The sequence below is a fragment of the Xenopus laevis genome, chromosome 1L, assembly GCF_017654675.1.
Source record: "Xenopus laevis strain J_2021 chromosome 1L, Xenopus_laevis_v10.1, whole genome shotgun sequence".
Lineage (NCBI taxonomy): Eukaryota > Metazoa > Chordata > Amphibia > Anura > Pipidae > Xenopus > Xenopus laevis.
In genome coordinates, this window is record NC_054371.1 from 211,256,180 (window position 1) to 211,282,944 (window position 26,765).

At 40.7% G+C, this 26,765-nt stretch overlaps 1 protein-coding gene across 1 annotated transcript; it reads left to right on the forward strand.

Moving 5' to 3' along the window:
- Positions 1–8,849: 8,849 nt before the first annotated feature.
- emb.L (embigin L homeolog) lies at positions 8,850–26,182 on the forward strand. Its single transcript, XM_018266188.2, has 9 exons — positions 8,850–9,096; positions 16,216–16,302; positions 16,526–16,700; positions 17,960–18,048; positions 19,607–19,734; positions 22,030–22,312; positions 23,284–23,317; positions 23,392–23,470; positions 25,445–26,182. The coding sequence occupies exons 1-8, from the start codon at positions 9,006–9,008 to the stop codon at positions 23,447–23,449; spliced, it is 945 nt and encodes a 314-aa protein (XP_018121677.1). The 5' UTR covers positions 8,850–9,005; the 3' UTR covers positions 23,450–23,470; positions 25,445–26,182.
- The last annotated feature ends 583 nt before the right edge of the window (positions 26,183–26,765 follow it).

A 26,765-nucleotide genomic window follows, 5' to 3' on the forward strand; every position in this document is an offset into this window, starting at 1 on the left:
GGTGTTTTACCGGCTAGGCCAGTAAAATACCGGCCGGGTGGCAACCCTACCTGGCAGGGTGGCCTATTCTGAGGCTTCTAGGTCAGCCACCAGTGTCAACAAACAAAATTAAGGTAATATTTTCAGGGGGATGCAACAGCTAATTGGGTGAGATTATTGGTTGCCAGAAATGCAAAATCGCAGCACTGGTCCAAATGGCGACTGATTTGTGAGGAAACGATTGTGATGGTCAAGACTTACATTCTCTGAAGTTTACCTCAAGTTTCACAAGCTTCTCCTTTCAAGGAAAGCAAGGTGTAATTACTACCACCTAGCCCAGGCAGAAAAATAAGTGCCCTTGGGGTCAGTTTTTGAAACTCAATTGTATTTATAATTGGATTGCTCTGTTTTTTTAGATCAGTTAAGGTTTCCATAACTGATCCATTTCCTGAAACTGGCTTATTATATTCATGATGTCAAGCAAACCAACTTGGTTGTGTTTGCTTTCAAATACCCCCCTCCCCCAAGGAATTGTTACTGCAAGAATATCAATGGTCAGCCCAACAATTTTACGATTACCATTGTTCATACCATAGTTGCAGAGCTACACCAGCTTAACATTCCTTTCCAATATGGGGATAAACTACTGCCTTTTATAAATCTATGTGGGGTTCTGTCTCTTGATGACTTTACTATGAATGCTTTATTTACCTGGAACTATACTGGGACTATTCCATATGGTATCAGCACATTACAATCTCAACCAGGTTTATCCTTTTGGATCTGGAAATCAACCCTGTAGAACATTTGTAATCTAGAACTAAGTCTCAGGTTTCAACAGCAGGATATTTGACCTTCAGACTTGGATGGCAAAACCTGGTTGTCCTCTATCCTCTTCTTCTCCATCAACTTGTTTGATTTGATCCTCCAAAACATATCCAGGCAAGGGTGTAAATTCTGATTGACAGCATACAGCAGGGGATCAAACTGGAAAAACAAACAGAAATGAAAAGAGCATCCATGAGCTAGAAGTGAGCAGGGAACAAAGACCAACACATACAGGGATGGCTGAGACTGGTTAGGGCAGTGGAGGAGCATAAGGCAAAGGAAAGAATTTCAGTACCACAACAGACAGTGTATAACTTTATTTGTAAAGCGCTGTTAAGGAGCCACAGCACCGTAAAATGCATAAAAGTACAATATAACTAAAAGTACAATATATATAAAAGTACACACAGGGAGGAAAAGTCAGACAATAAATACAATAAATATATGCAGTACACAGAGCTCATATAAGGACATTGAGCTTAAGTGATATGTGATATGAGACACAGTAGAAATGAGGTCCCTGCCCCGTAGAGCTTACAGTTTAAGTGACTTACAGTATGGAGTCTGCACCTCCAGTATACACAATAGAAAACCAGGTACAAGGCAGCTGCAATCTACATGCTACAAAAAAAAACGTTTGAATTGCAAATATAACTGGATCCCTGATTTATTCCTTTGCCTTTTAAAGCTCTTTGGCTTTGCCAAGTTGTATGTTGCCTGTAAATAAACAGCTCATGGGAGGCACGGGGTTGTTCACCTTCCATACACTCTTTTCAGTTCAGTTGTTTTCAGATTGTTCACCAGGTATAAATACTTTTTTCAATGACTTTCCATATTGTATTTTGACTGTTTTTCCAAAATATAAGCTTAAAATCTATTGTTCGTGTCTCTGGAGTTTCAGTCAGGCAGCTCAGTGATCCAGATGCAGATTCTGAACTGTTACAATTTGCTCCATTAGTTGATACATTTCTCAGCAGCATCTGTTGGAATATTTATGGAAAGCATTTTAGGACATTCTCAGTGGCAATCGTTCTCCTGCATGCAATCTCCTAAGGTAGATAAATGAAGCATTGCCTGCTTTTTCTCTCACCCACCCTGAAAGGCAGCAGTCGCACCTCCATCCTGGGTCCTCGGTCCTCCCTACTCAGCCTTCAGCTGTCAGCTCTTCTCAGGTATCAGCCATCAGCCCTCCCTCCTCAGACTGTAGTACAAACTGTCTCCATCCTCTGCCCTCCATCCTCAGCCATCAGTCTGGCTTATTTTGTAGACAGAAATGGTAACAAAAATGATGCAATACTATTTTATGCCAATTGCAGTACCAGTGCGGTTGTTTATTTAGCAAATTGTGAATGTGGCCTACAATATGAATGGAAGACGAGGAAATTTGGAATCGACCCTTTTGAAGAAGGAGACTTTTTGGATATTAACCTTGGGTACTATTTCACCCAAAGGGCTTTAATAGAGAACGGAAACTAAATTGTTTTGTAGAATGAAGTATTTATATACATTTCCTTTCCTAGCCTCCATGGGTTTATTTATTCATTTATTTATTTATTTATTCTTAATATACTGCATGTGGTATGTTTTTGCATATATATTTATTTATTTATCCATTTATTTATTTATGAAATTTGCTGTCTCTGTCCTTTTCATGAAATATTGGGACATATATTGTCTTCACTGTATGAATGATATCATATATCCTTGATTCATGAATTATTGATTGGTTACGTGACTTTTTAATTATATGTAACTGTGCACTTCATTGATTTTATCATTATAAACAAGGGGTGCCAATAGGAAACCAGGAATACTGAAACAAGGACAATCTAAATTTACAACACCACTTGAAGTGAGATACCAGTGAGGACCATACACATATGAACTGTCTGATGGACGCATATGGAATGCAAGTCATCTTGCTCCGGTTAGATATGACTTTGGAGAAGCTCCATTTGATGGACGTTTTCCTACTCCTGATGCCAACTGTAATAGGCCTGAATAAAGTGAACCTATAAGGTGTACTGAGAGAATCAGAAAACTACCTGCATGGACCCAGGACTATGTGATGTGAATAATGCATAATATAGTTTTAAGATGCATTGTTGTTGTTTATTACATTTGCCCAAATGCTTTCCTACTATAGGGGGAATATGTGGTGTTTATACAAATAGATTTCATTATGCTCAAGATTTATACTGTGCATACTTTCTTTATAGCTTGTGGTGTTAGAGTTGCTTACTGCTGGGTAATGGCTGCATGAGCCTGCTAATAAAGCACTGTTATACTCTACTCATCCTCGGCTACCAAAACATAACAAATTTTTATTTAACTTGTTTATTAATGACTTAGGGGAGGGTATTGTAAGTAATGTATCAATGTTTGCAGATGACACAAAACTATCCAGCCCAATTAATTCCATCCAGGATGTGGCATCCTTGCAACACAATCTGCAACGGGCAATCTGGGCAGCTAAGTGGCAAATGAGATTCAATGTTGATAAATGTAAAGTCATGCACCTGGGATGTAAAAATATCCACTTATACCCTTAATGGGACTGCACTAGGCAAATCCATAATGGAAAAGGACCTTAGAGTCCTTTTTGTCTTATTTTTATAAGTTCAGTATATTCCCATTATATTAAAAAGTTATTTTGTTCTCACTTTGTGGAGCATTGTGACCCAAGTCATGAATATTTATTATGTGTTTATGCAACAAGATAACATTATTGAAGTAGAAAGAAAACTCGTTGCAATAAAAGAACAGGAAGTCTGCTTATACCAACTGGGCAAAAATAACATATGTAGTTAAAATAAGAATTTTCTTTCTTGGGATGTTCTAATGCATTAATCCCCAACTTTTTTTTTTTTAAACCCGTGAGCCACATTCAAATGTAAAAAGAGTTGGGTAGCAACACAAACTAAATAGTTCTTGGGAATGCCAAATATGGGCTGTGATTGACTATTTGGTAGCCCCTATATGGACTGTCAGACTACAGGAGACTCTGTTTGGCAGTACACCTGGTTTTTATACAACCAAAACTTGCCTCCAAGCCTGGAAATTAAAAATAAGCACCTGCTTTGAGGTCACTGGGAGCAACATCCAAATAGAGAATGAAGGAAAAGTAATAAAAGGTAACCAGAACATACGATCCAGGGTGATATACAGATTATTATTACTCCAGTACAGCAATACGTACATTACCCTTCAGCTTCTCTCTCTAACAGTGGACAGTAAATTGGTTTATGGTTGTTGCATAGGATTAAGTCATTTATTCTGATGAATTCTATTTTCATATGGTGAGCCTATTGAGTGGTTCATGATAATATTCTCAGTTCAACCAAACTTTTTTATGCAGGGGTATAGCACCATGAGGTCCTCTCCTCCATCTGTTTTATCTCTCGTATGCAATTGATGACCTTCTTGGTGGGTTATTGTCTTTTATTTGGAAGTGATAGTCTAGCAGTGGTTTAAATAAAGTTTAGCAGCTATTGCTCTTGCAGTGGAATATCGGTGTGGGGTTTACCTAAGATAGCGTTGATAACATCAATGTAAAGCTCTGCAAACAAACTGTTGCAATCAGCTCTTGAAAGGAGAACTAAACACTACAAAATAAATACGGCTAGAAATGTCATATTTTATATGTTGAAGTTATTGATCCAGCTAGGCTAGTGCCTAGTAGGGGCCTTCTATCAGGGGTTCAGCTCTCTATAGTAATAATGGTCCATCCCTTTAAATTTGTCACAGGATGATTATTAAAATCAGGGATGTTTATTAAACTCTGATGCTAATTGTGCTGGTTTCTGGGCTGCAATGTAGCAGGAAAACACTTGCCCATGTTCTTCCTGTCTCACACAGGTGACAATTCCCTCCCATTCATGTACAGATAATGTATCCTCTCCTTCCCATTTTATCATATAGTTCTGCTTATGGAATGGGTCTCCTCCTATGGTGTTGGGGAGGGAGTGAATATTTCATATCAGAGGCATTCAGAGCCTTTTGAGACAACCTGGTGATGCCTAATCATTCAAAGGGATTTCCAGAAGGTATATTTACATATGGATAATGGTTTTTGCTTGAACTATCCACACTGGTATGGTTATTTCTCAAATTGAGATTCTAGAACAAAGAATGAAGTCACAAAAGTAACATATCCTCTATCTGATAGACTTGTGCGCTAGACTGCAGAGCTCACTGGTGGTAACAGACAGAGCCAGGCCAAATGTTAAAGGAGCCCATGGCAAGCTGCTACTCCACCACCACCTTGGCATCCACCCCTGCTCTGCAACTCAAGCCACCAACCCTCCCAATTTATGAATTCCCCACTTGTACCAAGTGCCACATTGTGATGGGCCCTAGTCACATACCTCCTCTGCCTACCCCTAGATTTGACCCTGGTAGCAGAAATTAATGGGGATGTAAACAGGGCCGTTTCTACATGGGGTGGTACACTTATCAAGGGTCAAATTTTGAATGTATGGGAGGTTTTTAAAAACTCCCATAAATTAGAAATTTCACCATAAATGTCATAGAAATTTATTATTAAAATCAAATTTTTTAAACTCGGACGAATTGAATCGACCTGAAAACTCTAATTGAATTTGATTTGAATTAGAAAAACTTGACTCGAATTAAAAAAAACTTGAATGTCTGGAAAGCTGCAAACATCCCTGGACCTCTCCCATTGGGGCATATTCACTAAGAATCGTAGTTGCGCCAGGCGCAAATTCGCCGCACTTCGCTACACTTCGCCAGGCGTAGTTTCGCCAGCGATCCACAAATTCACTAAAATCCGAAGTTGCGCACAGGGGTAGCGTAAGTTTGCGAAGTTGTGCTAGCGTTAATTTGCCAAGCGAAGTTTCGCTAGCGATGGTTAATTTGCATACGGCGCCAAATTCAAATTTCAATGGAGGAATACGTATCAGCACTACAAATGCCTAGAAAACCTTCAAATAAAAATGTTATTTTGCCCTACACATGTGCCCACTGTATAGTTAAGTTGCCATGAGTCAGGAAATGTAGGGGGGAAGGAGGGGAGCCCCAAAAAAATTTTCAATCTTTTTCAGCCTATCACCCATAATATAAAAAACAAGCCAGCGTTTTTTGAGACTTAGAAAACATTTTCACTTTTTTGGAAGCAATCCCTATCTACTCTATTGCGCTTCGCCTGGTCTGAGGTGGCGAAGGAAGTCTAGCGTAAAAGGTGGCGTTCAGAACAATGCGCGCGTTAGAGAATTTGCGTAGTTTCGTTCGTTGCGAAAATTCGCCAGGCGTAAGGGTGCGAAGTTACACTAGCGAAATTGACGCTAGCGTTCGGCGCTTCGGCGCTTAGTGAATTTGCCCCATTGACTTATACAGCAATTTGGCAGGTTTAAAGGAACAGTAACACCAACAAATTTAAGTGTTTTAAAGTAATGAAAATATCATGTTGTATTGCCCTGCACTGGTAAAACTGAAGTGTTTGCTTCAGAAACACTACTATAGTTCATATAAACAAGCTGCTGTGTAGCAATGGCGGAAATTGAAAAATGGCAAAGTATTACTTTTCAGAAGGGACTGTATCTTTACTTTCACTTTTAATGCTTATTTGACCAGGGTCTGGTAGTAGTGATCGGCGAAATTGTCCCGAAATTCGTGAAATGGGCGAAAAGTCCACGATATGCAAATTCTAAATTTGGGGGTGTCAAAATGAAAGCCCGCAAAATTAACGCTGGCTAATTTTTTAATTAATTGTCGCCAGTGTCGAAAACTTTTGACAAATTTTCACAGCAATTTTGCGAATTTATTAATGTGGAAATTCGCCGCAAATTGTCCCGCCTGGCGAAAAAATTCACCCATCACTATCTGGTAGTACAAATACTGTCAGTTTCATGCTAAGGAGGACCAAGGGGTACAGTAGCCCAAGGCAAATATCTCTTGTGTCTATATTCAGCAAGAAAATGACTCTGATTAAGTGCCGAGTTTTTAGACATGAAATGCGTAAGTCCAGCTGCACAATCTGTACCACATAGTGGGGCTCATTTATCAAAACTGGGCAAATTTGCCCGTGGGCAGTTAACTATAGCAACCAATCAGTGATTAGCTTTTTGAAGCAAGCTGCAAGTAGGACAATGAATGCAGCAATCTGATTGGTTGCCATGGGTTACTGCCCATGGGCAAATTTGCCCAGTGTTGATAAATGACCGTGTGTCTTAATAAAGCTGCTTTTATGAAATGAAATTGGTTCTCCATGGAGGTCCGGGACATCGCCGGAGTATGCGGGAGTTTTTCTTGCGGAATGTACCAGTATCGGTGTGGAGTGGCCGACATCTCGCGAGAGCAGCGTCTGGATGAGAGGACACACAAGCCGGGAGAGCTCTGATGCCGGCCGCATTTAATATAAATATTTACGTGTCTATGCCTTCATCTTGCCTTCACTTGCCCACGTGCTCCTCCCCACCTGCTTTGCAGCAAGTACCAGAATCCAATAAAAGATAAAGCAGATGCAAATCCAGCAGTAGAGAGTGATAAATCACCCATTCAGTAGCATTGTGCTAAACTTCAATCCATAGTCCATTAGCATTCCCCTCACCCATCTCAGTCTTAGTCGAATAAAAAATAAATTATATAATAATAAAGACATCCGAATGTTGCTGTTTAGGTCCTAGAGTACTAAGTGGTGCAAAATCCTTCTCCTAAGTTATCAGTTACAGGGGATCATAGTGCAGCCTGCGCTTTAAGCTTCCTATACATCGGGATATCTGCTCGTTTGGTGACTTTGAGGTGGGCGTCGATTTCAGGCTGATCTCATCATGGGCCCTAGGGCCCAACAATCGAGAAAACAATATAAGAAAACATTATACAGGCTTTCCTCGATGCAACAGGATTTTCAAACCCGCCCAATCAACATCTGCCCCACTTTCATCCAGATATCATTTGGGGAAGCCCGTCAGAGGGCCCCCATACACTGCCCAATAAGCTGCCGACTAAATCTGTCGACAGTTTATATCTGTCCGTGCATGGGGTCCTTTACTCCTTGTGCTGAAGTTGCAAGTAGGGCGCATTTCTCCCGTTTTGCTTTGCCGAAAAATTTGCAAAACAGTGAAATCGGAAAGTTTCACAAAAAAAACTTGAAATTCTGACATTTTTCACGAAAAAATTGTGAAATTGGACATTTTCACGAAAAATCATGAAAATCTGAAATTTACGCCTGTGTCCAGGCATTAAAGTCAATGGGCGTCCGAATAGTGTCGACGCGAGCAACTTATCTGAAAAGCAAATTTATTCGCAGGCGGCAAAACGTGGAAATTCGTCACAAATTCGTCCCAGGCGAATTTATTCGCCCATCACTAATTGCCACCTTTTCATAAATTTTTTACAGGCCGGTGGTGGGGTTGGGAACAAAAAGAGCAGCCGTGACGTAAAAGGGCGGGCCATGATGTAAAAAGAGGTGGAGCCATGGAACGTGATGGACATAAGGCGGAGCAAAGCTAGGTTTGGAGTGGGCTAAGGGATTTTGTTAAGGGTATTACAAATTGGCAACAAGGGTTTCCGCCTTTTCTTGAAAAAAAATACCGGCCTTCCTATATATTTATCTTTTTTCCCTATTAATAACATTGGGATCAACCATCATTTTCACTAGCCAGGCCAGTAAAATACCGGCCGGTGGCAACCCTAATGGCAAGGTCCAGCACCATGAGCACTTGCTGCCTGTCAGGGTAAATCAGACATCCTGCAGCTGTCACTGAACTACAACTCCCAGAATCCATCTGCTGTGGCAAATAACAATATAATATAAATATATAATATACTATAATAAGATTAATGATATAGTGAGAAGCCACCCAGGACTATTCTAAGCCCCTGTTAGGGGTGTCATGTCCCCCTGTATAATAATATTATAATATTATAACATCAGGGATGTGATTAAAGGAATATCTTCTCTTATACAAAAGGCGCAGATAAAGTCATAGGCGCAAGGATGGGGCAAATGGGTAGGAAAAAGAGAAATAGAGTCTGGGGGGGGAGGTTGAAAGACAAAGGGACAGAGAGAGTGAGAGGAATCAGTTTGCCCTGGTGGTGCAGGAGGGAAGCCGGGGCCACAGATACTGTAGGTGTTTGTCAGTCACATCCCGGAGCCCAGAGGAGCGCGCACTCATTGCAGCTCAGCAGCGCGACCCCGTCCCACTGACACATCTTTATCCGCACCCGGCCGGACTATGCGCCTCTCCTGCATCTCCCCTGTAATAATTGCGCTACTGTGCGGCCTGCTGCCTCTGGCTTCCCCCGGGAACGCGGAGAAATGGCCCGGTAAGTGCCTTTTACCTTCCCTCCGTCTCTCCCCGCACTTCCCCGCTGACCTTCATCGGCTGAAAGGTAAAAGGAGGAGCAGCCGCTGAGCGCAGTGCGCAAAGTTTCCAAGGGTCGCTGCTGGAGGGGGTCGCGACTTGGGTTTAAAGGGAACCTTTAGTTTAGAATCCGCACCGTGTTGCAGTTCAGCGTCATGGTGACCGTATTTATTATGGGATGACAGTGCAAGTCGTGTATTCAGCCGCTGTATGTAAATGAATGAGCAACTGCGCCCTGAGTGACCTTCCAGGGAAGCCTCATATATAATCATATAATATAATAACCCTACAACTCTCTTTAGTTACTGGTTTATATTAAATGTATTTGATGAATTATAAGGACACCCTAAAACAGCATGTGGGGACCCAGTCTGTAATCATGACCCCCCAAGACTAGGAATAATGGCTGTACATGAGAGTCAAAATAGAATTGATACCTCTGGACGAAATGGTAAATATTTGATACCATCTGTATGACTCCTATTTCATTCTAACCATGTACAACTTAAAGGGATACTGTCATGGGAGAAATTTTTTTTTTTTTTCAAAACACATCAGTTAATAGTGCTGCTCCAGCAGAATTCTGCACTGAAATCCATTTCTCAAAAGAGCAAACAGATTTTTTTATATTCAATTTTGAAATCTGACATGGGGCTAGACATATTGTCAAATTCCCAGCTGCCCCAAGTCATGTGATGTGTGCCTGCACTTAAGGAGAGAAATGCTTTCTGGCAGGCTGCTGTTTTTCCTTCTCAATGTAACTGAATGTGTCTCAGTGGGACATGGGTTTTTACTATTGAGTGTTTTTCTTAGATCTACCAGGCAGCTGTTATCTTGTGTTAGGGAGCTGTTATCTGGTTACCTTCCCATTGTTCTATTGTTTGGCTGCTGGGGGGGGGAAGGGAGGGGGGTGATATCACTCCAACTTGCAGTACAGCAGTAAAGAGTGACCGAAGTTTATCACATGACTTGGGGCAGCTGGGAAATTGACAATATGTCTAGCTCCATGTCAGATTTCAAAATTGAATATAAAAAAATCTGTTTGCTCTTTTGAGAAATGGATTCAGTGCAGAATTCTGCTGGAGTAGCACTATTAACTGATTCATTTTGAAAAAATTTTTTTTATCCCTTTAAGTCTTTCCTTGTTTTTATTTTGTTTTTTTTTTCTCTTATGTTTTAAACCGTGTAAATCTAAACCCTCCGATTGACTTATTGACCTCAATAATATATTATTCTGGGATGTCCTGTGACCTTCCGGCAACGTCTTCAAGGCCACAGGTTGGACAGCTGTTAAACTTATATAATATCTTCTTTGTGCTTTTATATTATGCCCCAATGGGGGATGAAGGGAGGATGTAAAAAAACAAAACAAAACAAAAAAGATGTGATGGTTTAAGTAAAGCTGATTTGAGCATTTTTGCTTTTTTTACACCACTGTTTATGCAGATTTATTTGATGACCGAATCCCAAAATAGTGGATTCAGTGCATCCCTACCCTAATGGTCAGGGCAAACGCTCAGATTTTGGGAGATTAGTCGCCTGGCGACAAATCTCCTCTTCTTCGGGCGACTAATCTCCCCAAACTGCCTCCCGCCGTCTAGAATGTAAGTCGACGGCAGGATGGCGCTCGGAGTGCTTTGTTTTACGAAGTTGCCTCATGAGGAAACTTCGGACGACTTCAGAAAATGAATCACACAGAGTGTCATCCTGCCGGCGATTTAAAATCTAGCCGACGGGAGGCAGTTTGGAGGGATTAGTCGCCCTGAAGAAGAGATTTGTCGCCGGGTGACTAATCTTCCAGAATCTGAGCATGTGCCCTGACCCTAAAAACTAAAAGTCAAGTAACTGAGTGAAACTGATTAGATGTTTGCTGTCAGATAATACATGTTACAGGTTGCTAGGGGTTACTAGACCTGTTACAAACATTGTGACTTTTGTTATGTTAAACCATGTTAGCCTGGCTTATAGATAGAGTGACCTCTAGGTGCCAACCTCTCAGCATACGACCCTTCCTGCTCACTGCTAGGGATGTTGCGGACTGTTCGCCCGCGAATTAATTCGCGCGAACATCGACCGTTCGCGTCCGCCGAATGTTCGCGAACGTTGCGCAACGTTCGCCAATTTGGGTTCGCCTTAGCTGGCGCTTTTTTTTGCCATTTCTCCCCCAGACCAGCAGATACATGGCAGCCAATCAGGAAGCTCTCCCTCCTGGACCACCCCCACACCCCCTGGACCACTCCCCTTCCATATATAAACTGAAGCCCTGCAGCGTTTTTTCATTCTGCCTGTGTGTGCTTGGAAGAGCTAGTGTAGGGAGAGAGCTGTTAGTGATTTGAGGGACAGTTGATAGTAACTTTGCTGGCTAGTAATCTACTTGATAACTGCTCTGTATTGTAGGGACAGAAGTCTGCAGGGATTTGAGGGACATTTTAGGTTAGGTAGCTTTGCTGGCTAGTAATGCCACCTAGCTGTGTGAGCTTGTTCACATTCTGTCTAAATAATAACAATAATAATACTGTGTCCGTAAACACCACCTGAGTGACGTTTTTCAAGCAGCAATAATATATTCCGTATCCACTACTGTATACGTTGACCTTGCAGGCATTGTTTGCCCAGTCTTTAACCAAGTGCCATCTAGCTGTGTGAGCTTTTTCACATTCCGTGTCCAGAAACACCATCTGAGTGACGTAGTGTGATTTCTGCCCTTTACAGCACAAAACGCAGCGCTGTGTCAACAATGGATTTTTCAGATACATTTTTGCCCTTGATCCCCCTCTGGCATGGCACTGTCCAGGTCGTTGCACCCTTTAAACAACTTTAAAATCATTTTTCTGGCCAGAAATGTCTTTTCTAGCTTTTAAAATTCGCCTTCCCATTGAAGTCTATGGGGTTCGCGACGTTCGCGAACCGTTCGCATTTTTGTCCGGACGTTCGCGAACATGTCCGCGAACATTTTTTCCGACGTTCGCTACATCCCTACTCACTGCCACCCCCTTTGTTCATTGCCACTAGCCCACACAAACTCAGCACTGTATGTAGATTGCCGTCCAGCTGATATCTGAATATTTGACAGGCACAAATTTATGTGCAATGTCATTGCTGGTAAGTTTGTAATTACCCATAGTCTCCTCCCTTCTTAAAGCAGCGGTCCCCAACCTTTTTTGGCCTGGGGACCGGTTTAGAGCCATATTTTTTTTTCAAGGACCGGGGGAGGGGGTCGGGAGGGGCCGGCGTCCAATTTGTGCGTCACGTTAATTGTCCCCTAGGCTCGGTGGCCCAGTTCAAGACTATATTGGGCCACGGAGCGGCAGTTGGGGACCCCTGCTCTAAAGCATGTCACTGCTACACCCTCCCCTCTCAGATGACTTACATTTCCCCAATCTGCGCATTTCACCACCCCTGATGTGATCGACCAGCCGATTACCTGCCCCTGACATTACTGACTTGCCCATTCTCTGCCCCTGTGACATGATAAAGCACCACCCCTAATATTCTGCCGCCCTGGGCTCAGGCCTAGAGCCCAGCTCGCACTGGAGGGGGGTATGCGGGTGGGCGCTAGGGCCCCGCATCCTCGGGGCACCCGCAGACTAAATTCAGCATTGCAGAGGGTACGAAATATGTATGGTGGGTTTTCAGGGGGTCGGTATGTAAATATGAGAATCTAATACATTTTTACTTTTATGGACTTTGAGATACAGCATATTTTTGTTAATAATTAGTCTATTGTGCTTTGGAGATTGGGGCAAGATCCAGGGACTTTATTGCTGATTAGACTGGCATACAGACTCCTCTAGCCTTGCAAATATTTTGCATTAGGTTGTGCAAAGGACTCAGTTTTCTCCCCCTCAGTTTTACCCATGGCATCTTCCTACCTTTAGTTCTGTCCTTGTATTATCCCATAACATTCAAATGGTTTCCCTAGTTATGGACCTCAGGACTCAACCAACAGAAGTTCAGAATGCCAAGCCTTTCTCTTCATGTACAGATACATATACTAAGTCAGTATAAAACTTTGCCTGACTTTCCTTCCATGGTCAAGAGTAAATACCCCAATATTGGTAGGAAGTAGATCTCACTGTTCTTATTTGAAAGATATTCAAGTGCCAGATTTTCCCGCTGAAAATGGTGGCAGTGAGTGATAAAGTGGTAGGTTTTGATAAAACTCTGGATGCCCTTCTAGTCCAAAGGGAGATCTGTAATTACTAGGGATTTTCCTTTGCAGAGCAACAAATGCTGTATGCGCAGGAACATTCCTCCTTTCTCTTTCAGTCTGACCACCAAGTAGTCAAGGAAATTGTCAGGAGAAAGAAAGCGGCAACTCTGATGTTCTTCTGCTTAGGAAAAAAATTAGAAACTCTTCGCCGAAGAACATCAGAGCAGCTTCTTTCTTTTCTCCTGACAACTTCCTTGACTACTTGGTGGTCAGACTGGTGGGAAAATGACCAGCAGGTGGCGCTGTTGTAACAAAATTCATTCATATTAACAGTACATGTATCCTTTAATACCTTGGAATTAAAATAAATTAAAAATAAATAGGTTTACTTATCCTTTAAAACATTTTGTGCATTACCCCCCTGCAGTTTAAAACCCCAAACATTTTTGGGGGGGAATACTATAACAAGAGGTAAAAAATCTGCACCAGACAAAGATACCCATAGCAACCAATGAGCTGTTAGAATTTACTAGAGTTGGAAATAGCGTGTGCTTATTTCACAAAATAACATTAAGCTCTCTTCCCTGTAAAATAATGTTTCCTTAATTAAATAGCAAAAAGTGTCCTTGAAGCACGAACAGCTGTTGCAACTTAATTGAATTCCCTTATTTATTATTAAACGATAGTCACTCACATTGACACGCCAATACATGCAGTTGCCATCATGAAAGATGTTCAGAAAAATAAACTGCTGTGTGCGTCTATAAACTGCAATGTAAAATAACAGTCCCTCATTCTTATTGGCTATTTTAGGATCTTTCTGATTAAGAGCTGATACGTGTATTCATTATGGAATGCAAGTGGATTAGAGATGTTATAGATAAATCTGTATATACACATACGTATATGTTCTTTCTTGTCTGTCAAATGAGTCTTTTGCCCCCTCTTGGTTTCTTGTTCTTGGTAGTTAAAGGGGTTGTTTACCTTTAAATTCACTTTTAGTATAGAGAGGGATATTCTGAGACAATTTGCAATTGGTTTTCCTTTTTTATTATTTGTGGTTTTTGTGTTATTTAGTGGAGATCCACCAAATCCACTATTTTGGATAGCCGAACCGAATCCGAATCCTAATTTGCCTATGTAAATTAGGGGTGAGAAAGGGAAAACATTTTTTACTTCCTTGTTTAGTGACAAAAAGTCACGCAATTTACCTCCCCACCCCTAATTTGCATATGCAAATTAGGATTCGATTTCGGTTCGGCCGAATCCAGGCTGAATCCCGAACCGAATCCTGGATTCGGTGCATCCCTATTATTTAGCTTTTTATTCAGCAGCTCTCCAGTTTGCAGTATCAGCAATCTGGTTGGTAGGGTCCAATTTACCCTAGCAACCATGCATTGATTTGAATAAGAGACTGCAATATGAATAGGAAAAGCCTGGATAGAGAGATGAGTATTAAAAAGTAGCCAAAACAATACATTTGTAGCTTTATGTAACATTTGTTTTTTAAATGGGGTCAGTGACCCCTCCCTCCCTCCCTTTGAAATCTGGAAAGAAACAGAAGAAGAAGGCAAATAATTCAGAAGAAGGAATAGGACCTTTTATACAACATTGATAATCCCTAATATCATCACCACTAATGGTGCATTATCTCTACAATCCCAGGGTAATAATCACCAACTGGTAGGTTACATATACCTTACCCTCTAAAATCACCCCACTTGAAAGCTCTAACCTTTGGCCAGAGTCTAATTGGTCAGTGTCAGGTGCCTATTGGTTCCTAGCGTAGAAATCCGGACCAAGGAGGAAGCTTCAGGATAAAGTTCAAGTTTGCGGTAATCAAAAGGGTCCAAGAGTAATTGTAGCCAATTCTAGGCAGTAGTTCAATTGGCAGACAGCAAAGTGTCATGGAAACAGGTTCAGGCAAGAAGTCCAGGAATATAATCTGGAACAATTTAGGAACACCCAGGAAACAAGCAGCAATTCCTTTAATCAGGTATTAAACCCGTGTCCTAGAAGTCCTTTTATTTTCAAAATTCATGTGTGTGATGTCATTGCACCGGCGTCAAGGTGCCGGCGTCAGCCCACGTGGGTCATGGGCGCTGTTATCTTGGATGCGATGCTGCCGAAGATAGGAGCATCAACGGGTACTACTGACAGTCAGGACCTCTGAAATTGTTGGTGGTATCAGTCATTTAGTTATAATTTCAAAAAGATCGAGGACATCAAATAAATATTCACCCCAAAATTACAGCCTAACTGATGTTCAAGCTGGGCTTTCAGGGGTATATAGGGGAGTGAATTCTGCCCAGTTCTTATTGCAACAGACCTTCAGACTGAGCCCCCATGCCATGGCTCCAAGCTGCTTGGGGGGCCAGTGCCACAGTTTAGGGACTTTTACAGAGATGGAATTATTACACAGAGATGCCTATCTATTATCTCCAAACAAATTTAACTAGAGCTGGTTTCTCTAGATGTTTATTGGGTTTCCATGCTCCCCTAAAGGATACGCTGGACTTGAGCTTTATCTGAATTATGGTGGGGAGAGATGTACTGCACGGACATGGATACGTAGACATGCAGAAAGGTCTCTGAGGAAACTCAGCCACACACCAAAAAAAAGCTATGATCCTGTATATTGTCAGTTATCGGAATTATGGTCTTCATCAAGGTGCCACCATCACTATTGGTTCCTGCATGTCCAATGTTTAATAGTCATGAGAAATATGATGGCAAATTGAAACACTGGCATTGCCAAAGGCTGTTTTTAATTGTTATCCTTTCATAGAATTAATTTATTGGGCACATTCATCTTAGGGAAATGACAGCTGTTGGGGATCTGTTCTTTCTGTATGTAACTGTATGTCAGCTGAGACTGATGATATTAAAAATTATTGTTTTTTTTTTTTTTTAATCTTTCTCTTGTAGCTCAGAGCATAACTCCCAGTGATCCTGAAGAAAATGACAGAAGCATACATAGCAACACAGTCACTAAGGAGACTATTGAAATACCAGGTACCAGGGTTCTTTAACTTATGATTGTCTCTATTTTGTTTTGCGGGTAGGGGACTTTATTTTAATTTAGAATCTTAGACCTCCAGAGTCTATGTGATTTATATGTGACAGTTCCGACTCATGAGCAACCTTATGACTGCAGCCTTGGTGGTATTTTAGAAGCAGGGGATAGGCTGGAGGTAGATATACCCAGTACTTAGTGTATGTTGTTCCCCCTATGTAGGCTGGTCATCAGAAACGAAGAAGACGAAAATATTGATCAGCAACGCTACAAGCGTGAGACTAGAATGCAAACTCTCCAGTGATTCTGGTGATTGTGACGTCGCCTGGCAACATGGAAGTGAAAAGTTGCTTAATGCCACTAATACATCAGAAAATAAATGCCACACAGTCTATGAGTGAGTACAGTGTGCTTTTGTGTTTAAATAACAGGTCCTGGAATTATATGTCAGCAATTTTTATGTTTTCTTGATTTTTTTCTCTTCCCCCCCATCCTCTTGGTGCACCCTAACATCTGCTATTAGGTTCCCCTGCTATTGTTCAAATTGCTTCTACTGCCTTTTGTATTATCTTAGGAAAGCATGCCCACCCATCTCCCATCGTTTGGGAAAATAATGTGCTGTTATTGACATTATAAGAAGATGCTGTTCTTGCTCAATTTGTGCTTGCACTGCTGAACTTTTAGATTACGGTCAATGATTTTGCTGTTGCTATAACTCACCTCATCTGTTCATATTATATGTTATAAAATACAGTGTCAGCCTTTGTTCTGGAGATGATCCCTTTAAGTAATAGGCATGTCCTAAATTCCTGTGTCTAAGGAGTGAGGCCTCCTTAAAGGAGAACGAAAGGCATAAATAAAATTCAGAAGCCATGGAGAAGCCTCTGTCCCCAATCCTGAATGGTACAACTGCACCCTCTTCAACACTGTCCCATTTTCGTTACCTGTGTAGAAAAACTATAGTTGCTTGGGAGGGTTGAGGGCAGCTCAATCTTCTCTCGCAAGTGATCCTAGATGCACAAAATGTGCAGTTAGAAGTCAGGCCCACTTCACTAACCCAAAGCATCCAATCATCATCATTAGCTTTGATCAAGTACTGCTAGCTTTGACTTCTGCATTGTCTGTTACTACACAGTGGGCCCTACCAAGTCATGTCAACCTGACTCACCAAACACCTGGTTAAACCCAGTTTCAGCACCATGATTTAGGTTTTATTGGCATTAAGAAGGTAGAAAATATCAGACTGGTGCTCAACTTCTTCAAATAAAGTACCAGCCTGGGGCACTGCACCACCACATTGTCCTGTGTGCATTGTATCCCATAGTACTATAGAAGCTTGGTACATGTGTGGTCCAAAAATGGTCAAAAAAGTACATTAAATTATGGAGTGTGGGATATGAACACCTGGGACATTAGAATAAGATGGCATCATGGCTGTTTTAGCACTCCGCAAGCAGGACTTTGACTGGTATGTTTTTTTGAAGGAAAGTAGTGTCAGGCTGAGGTAGCAGAAAATTGACTAGAATCACCAGGGGACATTGATTGTAACTTTCCATCTCTTTTAAGTAAAGCAATTTAACCCCCAACGTATAAATGTTTGTGTACCTACAAACTATACAGCACTCTTATTTTACAAAACATTTTTACTTTGTTTAGATTCCAATTATCAGACCCTACAAAGATTGGAACCTATAGCTGTATTTTTAACAGAAGTTCAGAAGTTAGAGCTGAGTTTCATATAACAGGTAAGAAGCAACATCATATTTTATGAACTGTGGTTCTGATGGGAAATTGTGATTTCCTTACTGGGAGCTAGGACTAGTGAACACATGTCACTCTATCTGAAGTTATAGCTGGACTATTGTAGGTTTCAAAAATGCTTTGGAATATAGGGCAATACTCAGGATGAGATAAATTTGAGGCACCTTTAAAAAACAAAATAAGCCTATTTATAAAATGAAGAATTCTATGGCATCATCAAAGCAGTGAAATTTATGTTGTAATGTATTTATTTATATAGAACCACAAATATACAGCGTATTTAACAGAGCATAAACACAAACGGGGTATAGTTATTATAAATTAGACAGTGAGAATACGTATTTAAGGGCTAGGTGTTGCAATGCACAATTGGAATGGGTTACAGGTCATATCTTACAAGAAGACAGAAAAAACAAAATGGTTAGGGGAACAAGTGCATAGGTTAAGGCTTTGTTGCTGAAGAGCAATATTAGCTATGTCCTTTGTCTAGAAAGTTATTTTTGAGGAGCTTTGAGAACAGAGTTAGTGTGGAAGCTTCCCTGATATAAGATAGTAAAAATTTCTAGAGGTATGGGGCAATCAGGGAGAAATGTTTAATGCATGACTTAAGATGAACTGTAAGATCAACACATTGTACTGACCTGAGTGCAGAGCCCTGGAGAGAGTATATGGGGATATATACGTGCAGATATACTGTATAGAGAGGAGCAGATGAATGCACGACGCTGAAGGACAGGATAAGAATTTAATACCTAATGCACCACTTGAATGGGTCCGAGGAGAGAGACTTTAATAGTGAGATGGTGAAGAGTGATGTAGATGCAGGTGAGATGATTCTGACAGAAGCATTAAAGGAGAAGGAAAGTCTTCTTCCACTTGGGGGTGCCAAATGTTAGGCACCCCCAAGTGCTTGTATATACTTACCTGAAACCCCAGGCTGGCGCTCCTATCAGCAGAAAACTGCAACAGCCGGGGTTCTTCCAGCGAGCACCATGGATCGACCCTCTTCCCGCTTCTTCTTTCTTCAAATTTCCCAGGGCAGACGCATGTGCAGTACAACGAAATAGCTGACTTTATAGTTAAAGTTCGGCTTTTCGCTCTACTGCTCATGCGCATTGCGAGAATAAAGAAGAAGCCGGAAGAGGATTGCTTTGCGGTGCTTGCTGGTGCAGTTTTTTGCTGATAGGAGCACCGGCCCGGGGTATCAGGTAAGTATATACAAGTGATATATTCCAATAATCTATCCTGGAGACGAGAGACCAATGTCCTGGAAGAAAGACATAAAGAAGGGACGTATGTTTGCAATGTCCAAAAATGTCCTGGTCATAGATCCAGTATGGACTGAGAAAGTGACATCTATACAACCTCCTTGGGAAACTGGATGTAGGGTGACGTTGTTTACTCTAATGTTAAATGAAAGGAGGGGGCCAGGTTTGTTGGGAATGTGAGTAGTTTGGTCTTGGATGCATTAAGTTGGACACACAAGATGCTATGGCATTTTATGAGCAATCACCTTACTAATCCATTTCCACTATATTTTAGTACCTCCAGTAAAGGGTGCAGACAAACCCTTCGTTACTTATAACGGAGATTCCATTGTCATGAAATGTGATAGTTCCAAGTACAACCCAATAGAATGGATCTGGTACAAAGTTAACGAAAGTGAAAAGGTAAGATGGGGAATCAGTGGCTTTACGTTCCACACAATCAAGGTTTTCGACATTTATTTCTAATTTATTTAAAATTTCAGCCCTGTGAGGGGGTCTTTTATTATTCACATATTGTTTTCATGTTTGGAATGGATCATGTCATACGTTGTACAACATTCACCAGTCCGGTGTTCCAGAAAGTACTTTTAATTCCAGGTCTTTAGTCCTCACCTCAATCCAATGAGTTATTTTTGCCCAGAACATCCTCAAAGGAGCAGAAATTGAACAGTCCAAGACTCTGATAGACCTGTCAGACCAATTCTTTCTTTTTTTATTAATGTAAGTTCCTAAGTGGAATATGCTGAAAACAATTTTGGCTGTGTATGAAATTGGCCGTACACTGGCCAATATTAACTCAGCAGGCTATAGGCCTGTGATGGGTCTCCACAAGCCTCCATGTGATTTGATTGTTGTCTTCAAACAACTGGATTGCCCTTGAACCACAGCTTGGGCATAGCTTGGCTAGATTGGGCAAATATCTTCTCATCTGGTGAGTTTATCAGGACCTACCCAATAATGCCCAGCTTCAGTTTTAGAAATGGTGCTTAACTGTGCTAGCCAGGGCAACTCCTAAACATTATGCGGTACACCAATAAGGCATTATTCAATATTCTTAGTCTAAGACCAAAAACGTCATGAGAACTTACACTAAAGAAAGAATAATGATGAGATGTCCCAACACCAGACTTGTGAAAAAAGCTCTCTTATTAATTTCTTACAGGTTAAAACTACGCAGCATAGTAATGCCTATCATCAATGACGGAAGTGCCCAAAAATGGGTCAGGCATGGTATGCTGCGTGTTTTTAACCTGTAACAATAAAGAAGAGAGCTTTTTTCACAAGTCCACTGCTGCGGCATTTCATCATTATTCTCCCTGTATGCAACAAGTCTGATTTTCACACCCGGTTGGCTTACTGGTGTTATACAATGAGAGGTGAGTGGGAGCAGTACTTCTTTGTACACTATAGAACACCTCCAGTCCACTGGACAATATTTCTTATAAAATGTTTGCTTGCTGCCAGCTACACATATTATGCTAGTGCCAGGTGAGCAATAGAGGCACCACTACTACTACTACTGCAGTGAGGCTTAATGCTGAGAGCCACCAGGGAGCATCAGTGGTAATACCATGGAGCTCAATAGATGGCATGCAACCCATGGTATTGTCATGGATGCTCCCTGGTGGCTCTCAGCATTAAGGTGCACTGCAGTATTAGTAGTAGTGGTGCCTCTATTGCTCATCTGGCACTAGCATCATAGTGTATGTGTAGATTGCCGCAAACAAATATTTTTTAAAGGGATCCTGTCATCGGAAAACAATTTTTTTTCAAAACGCATCAGTTAATAGTGCTGCTCCAGCAGAATTCTGCACTGAAATCGATTTCTCAAAAGAGCAAACAGATTTTTTTATATTCAATTTTGAAATCTGACACGGGGCTAGACATTTTGTCGATTTCCCAGCTGCCCCTGGTCATTTGACTCATGCCTGCACTTTAAGAGAGAAATGCTTTCTGGCAGGCTGCTGTTTTTCCTTCTCAACGTAACTGAATGTGTTTCAGTGGGACATGGGTTTTTACTATTGAGTGTTGTTCTTAGATCTACCAGGCAGCTGTTATCTTGTGTTAGGGAGCTGCTATCTGGTTACCTTCCCATTGTTCTTTTGTTTGGCTGGTGGGGGGGAAAATGGAGAGGGGTGATATCACTCCAACTTGCAGTACAGCAGTAAAGAGTGATTGAAGTTTATCAGAGCACAAGTCACATGACTTGGGGCAGCTGGGAAATTGACAATATGTCTAGCCCCATGTCAGATTTCAAAATTGAATATAAAAAAAATCTGTTTGCTCTTTTGAGAAATGGATTTCAGTGCAGAAATCTGCTGGAGCAGCACTATTAACTGATTCATTTTGAAAAAATTTTTTTTCCCCATGACAGTATCCCTTTAAGAAATATTGTTCAGTGGACTGGAGGTGCTCTTTAGTGTATGAAGAAATGCCGCTCATCTTATAACCCCAATAGGCAGAGTCTCCAGTAAGATGTCCAGTTGCAGAAGTCACTTGCTCTCTGCATGCTTTTCATAACTACACAGTGTAGCAACATCCTCATTCATTTAAGTGCATTCAATAAATCATGCTGTGGACTCTCAGATGTATTGTGGATTAATTTGCAGCACTGTAGAATCTATCTACATACTGTACATAACATTTACCCTATCTTGACAAACTGTAGTACATTTATATCCCCGTCTTTTACCCTAGGTTCAATTAAATATGTCTCAAGGCTCAACCAAGTATGTTCTTGAACACAAGCGAGCCAATGAAACGAAGCTGCACGTTTCAGACCTATCTGAGGAGGACGATGGGACCTACATTTGCAAGGCTGTTTTTAAAGTGGGAGAAAGTGAAGGCCACGTCAAGCTTAGTGTTCTCAGCTACATGGTTCCTCTCAAGGTCTTTTTTATAATAGCAGCTGAAGTGGCCGTCCTGGTCACTGTTATATTGATCTATGAGATGCAAACCAAAAAGAAACAATCTCAGCCAGGTGAGAAATCCTACATTTATTCTACGTTTAGATATTTCAGGTGGAACGTTATCAAACAATAGTTTCTCAAGATCAAATGAGTCTAAAATATCCTGCAAGGCTCTTCATTGTGTAGTGATGCCAGTGCATGAGCAAATATGTTTAAGGAAATAATTTCCAGCAAAATAGCAACCAGTTTAGCGTTGACTATCCTCATTCCAATAATCAAGAGTTTTGATGATAAAGCCATAAACCTAAGTGGTTGTCCATCTTTGAGACCTCTAATGCTGTCTCTCTGATGGTCTTCATTCGTTGTATTCCCTAGAACAGACCACATGCTTATACTGGTATCGGCTCCAATTCTGTATCAAACAAGGAAAAGTTGTGCTCACCACTAATTTTTAAAACTATTAGGCGGGGGTGCGATGAGGCTGTGACCACAAAATTCATATAGACAAATACAAGAGGTCCTCTGCACTCAATGGGATAATGGGTTGAGTGCAGAGGACCTCTTGTATTTCTCCAATTCTGTATACCTTATTTTACTCATGTCTCTATCTTTGAGATATACCCATGGCTTGGCATAATGCTGTGTTTTTCTTTTGTTTTGTTTTGTTTATTAAAACTAATAAAAATGCACCTTTTAAAAAAAAAATTGCATGTACACATTAGTAAATATTGACCATTTACATCTTTTACTGTAAGCTGCCATTTTGTCATGTCTGTGTGTAACTCACTAATCACCTGGCAGGGCTCTGTCCATTCATTGGCTGATGTAAGCTAGCATGTATGTGTGCTCTAGGTTTGTCTGTGAGCACAGTGCCTCATACGAGCCAGATGGAGGGATTTATACTTAGCAGCGTTATGGGATTATTCAAATTAGATTGGAAAAGCATTTATTTCAAATTAAGAAATATGTGCTGTGATATCATTTTCCTAGACACCTTTAATAGTTCACGTCTAGTAATGTCACGATTTTGTTTCTTTTACAGAAGATCAGAATGACACGGAGCAAGCGGAGAACCTGTGAGTGATCTTCTTCAGATGATACATACTATGTACTATAGACTCTTTATTTAATATTTATATTTCCATTTCAGAAAATCAGAGGAAAGCGATAGCGCTGAAACCAGCACTGCGAGGCAACGCAAAGTTTAACCCGCTGCATAAAATATAAAGGTAAATTAATTGTTCCTTGTGAAAAGCCATTCTGAATCAGGGATAGAATGCAAGGACAGCCATAAGGATTGTGTGGCGCAGAGGACTCATTTGCCAAGTGCAAATTCCCATGTTTTTTGCACGCTTGCACCCTACCCTGTCCTTCAGGGTGCTTAATGGAGCACAGAGACTTGCCTCTGCCTCATGAATAAAGCACTGCCTTCCTTTACATTGTACTACGGTGCCCTGACTTACAGTCTGTCCTATGTGAGGGGCTAAGTACAGGGCTACATTGCACCATCCTTGAGGTGCAGAATCCATTTTAGGAGACACATTATCATTTCTGATAAACCAGTTTCAATAGGATTCTGTCCTGATTTTTATGGTGCACTTTTTATTTCTAAATTACACTGTTGACATTACAAATTATCCTGTCTACCATATAAAACTGATTATTTTTTTTAGTTGTAATATTGGTGTGTAGGCAGCAATCTCAGGTCATAATGTCTGATCCCGAACTCTCAGAAAGAGGCAGCAATTCACAATGGAGCTGATTTCAGATAAGTTATTGCTTCTCCTACTCAGTGTAACTGGAGGAGTCACGGCATGGGTTTTTTACTATTAAGTGCTATTCTTATAGTACCACTAGGTGGGGTACGTTTTAGCAGTGTAGGAGTCAGGGAGCTGTTATCTGGTTACCTTCCCATTGTTCTGTTTTTAGGCTGCTGGAGGGGAAATGGAACAGGGTGATATCACTCCAACTTGCAGTGCAGCAGTAAAGAGTGACTGAAGTTTATCAGAACACAAGTCACATACTAAGGGCACCTGGGAAGCTAACAACATTTCTAGCCCATGGCAGATTTTAAAATTAAATGTAAAAAAATCTGTTTGCTCTTTTGAAAATGGGTTTCAGTGCAGGATTCTCCTGGAGCAGCGCTATTAACTGATGCATTTTGAAAAAAAAAACCCACACTTTTCCCATAATACTATTCCTTTAAGGAACATGGTGATACAAGTAGTGTGGCCTCACATTCCTGAGTTCTTGTGTCTGATTTAGTGAACAGTTTGTACATTCTCATCTTGTTTAATGGGTTTCCTTCAACACCCCAAAAACATACAAGGGCTCATTTATAAACACAAAAGCTAGTTTGCATGCCAAACTGAGCACACACTGACTCCCATACATGCTCATTTGCTTTTTGTGGGGATCACCAGTAGTGATGTGTGGATAGGGATTTCCTGCCACCCACCCGAACCCGACTTCCGGGTTCCTTTTATAGACTCGCGCTGCTCCACGATTACGTCACAAAAGCAGTGGGGCGAGCAGGTGCAGCATCTATAAAAGAAGAACCCGGAAGTCGGAAGCCGTCACTGCAATGTGGTGGGCGGGGAGAGCAGGAGAAGAGCTCAACCTGCACCTTCCTGCCATCCGCGAAGAGTAGAGCGACCTGCCCGCCACCCGCGGTTATCGGGCCAGCCTGCACATCACTAATCACCAGTACTGCAGACAGTCTGCTCTGATGAATTACAGCCAGTGGCATACATTTCTATGGCATGTGTATGGCTTGTCTGGCCTTTGAACTCCATCGGCTTGTCTTAGCACATTAACTTTGCCCATTTTAAGTGCCATGATCCATCAAACTTAAATGTAGATACAAAATAAAAAGGACGCTACTGGAGTGTCATGCTATAATATTCATCTTATATAATATCCTTTAAGGACAGCTTAAAGATAACATAAATATATTTTATTTTCCCAGAGGAGTAAACTGATATTGATTTTAGAGGAAATGGCCATAGCTAACAGCATGTCATCTGCTGCTGTTAATTTAATTAGAACAGAACAGAACATTCTGAAATTATCTGCTGGACAGAACATTCTGAAATTCTCGTCTCAGAATATACATCGTTTTGGAAATTGTTGGTCTCAGCGACTGTCTGATGCCTCTGGAACCTCGTTTAATAGCAGCTTTGTTTTCCTTTTTGTCTCCATAGAATCATCTTGATAAGGAGCCTTCAGTCAGATGGCAATACTGTCAAATACAAACGACCCTCTACTTTCATAACTCAAGTAATTCCATGTATTGTAAAGAAATCCTGGATGATGAGGTTACCAGATGCATTACCTATTCCAACTAGCCTTATTATGCATATTCTTTCTCCTTGGCTTTATCCATGTATATGACTTCAGGGTTAGAGCTCTTTTATGCATTCTTCTTGTATATAGTAGCAATTATACTAGTTACTTACATAAATTAATTATTGAAGTACAGATGGAACAAACTTCAATGATTGAATGTGGTGCACCTTTCATTTCAGTATAGCTCTGTGTACCAGATCTTCATTTAAGACTGGTCTACCTATAGCTTTGATGCTTACACCCTGGCCTCACCAAGGGATGCTTTCTTCATAGTGTAACTATAGCAAGGTGCATTAGTAAATGGATACTTTCTGAACCTCCCAAGGTATGAGGTTTCAAGATAGTTTGGAAATAACTGCTTTATAGGTAAATTGCTCAGGAACAAAGTCAGCATTGACACAGCTTAAATTGTGTGTGAGTTCATGTATGTTATCTTATTATTTAATACACATCAAACAGCTCTGTATACTGTGGTTTTGTAGTGAGGCTACTATCTCATGAACTTGCAACTTTTAAAAATGCAGCTTCCTCCCTCCCTCCCCTCCCCTCCCTCTCTCCCCTCCCCTCCCTCTCTCCCCCTTCATCCCTCCCACTCTCCCTTCCTTCCTATCTTCCTTCTTATGTTCCTTCCTCTTTCTTTCTTTCTTTCTTTCTTTCTTTTTCTTTCTTTCTTTCTTTCTTTCTTTCTTACTTTCTTACTTTCTTTCTTTCTTCAAATGATGAGAGGGCTGTTTTCAGTTAGCTAGGTTTATATTATATACAAATAATGAATAAGTACTGTTAATTACATTTCCCAATTCATTTTTCAGAACAATTTTTTTGAGTAAATTTTGGTTGAAAAGATTATCTTTTTTTTTTTTTAGCCAAAATTCATTCTAAGAAAACGAAAAAGAAGACTTTCTTACAAAAGTAATTGGAAATGGAGTATTAATTATTGATTGAGAAAAAACAAATAATAATCATGATTATTTTTGTTTTTATTATCTTTTTAGTGACAATTCACTCAAAAAAAAAAATAGTTAAAACTACTTATTATTATTAAAGCAAAATCTGGGCCCAAAAAACAATCGGGAAAACAATCGGGAAATGTAACAAAAGTTTTTCATGAAATAATATTAGATCATAGATTTTAAATACACAAAGAATTTGTGATTTTTTTTTTTTTAATTTTTTTTT

Excerpts from the sequence above, each read along its gene's own strand:
- emb.L (XM_018266188.2), top strand. The coding sequence starts at position 9,006 with ATGCGCCTCTCCTGCATCTCCCCTGTAATAATTGCGCTACTGTGCGGC. Across the intron at positions 16,303-16,525 it reads GGAGACTATTGAAATACCAG|GCTGGTCATCAGAAACGAAG; the intron begins GTACCAGGGTTC and ends CCCCCTATGTAG. Across the intron at positions 22,313-23,283 it reads AAAGAAACAATCTCAGCCAG|AAGATCAGAATGACACGGAG; the intron begins GTGAGAAATCCT and ends TTTCTTTTACAG.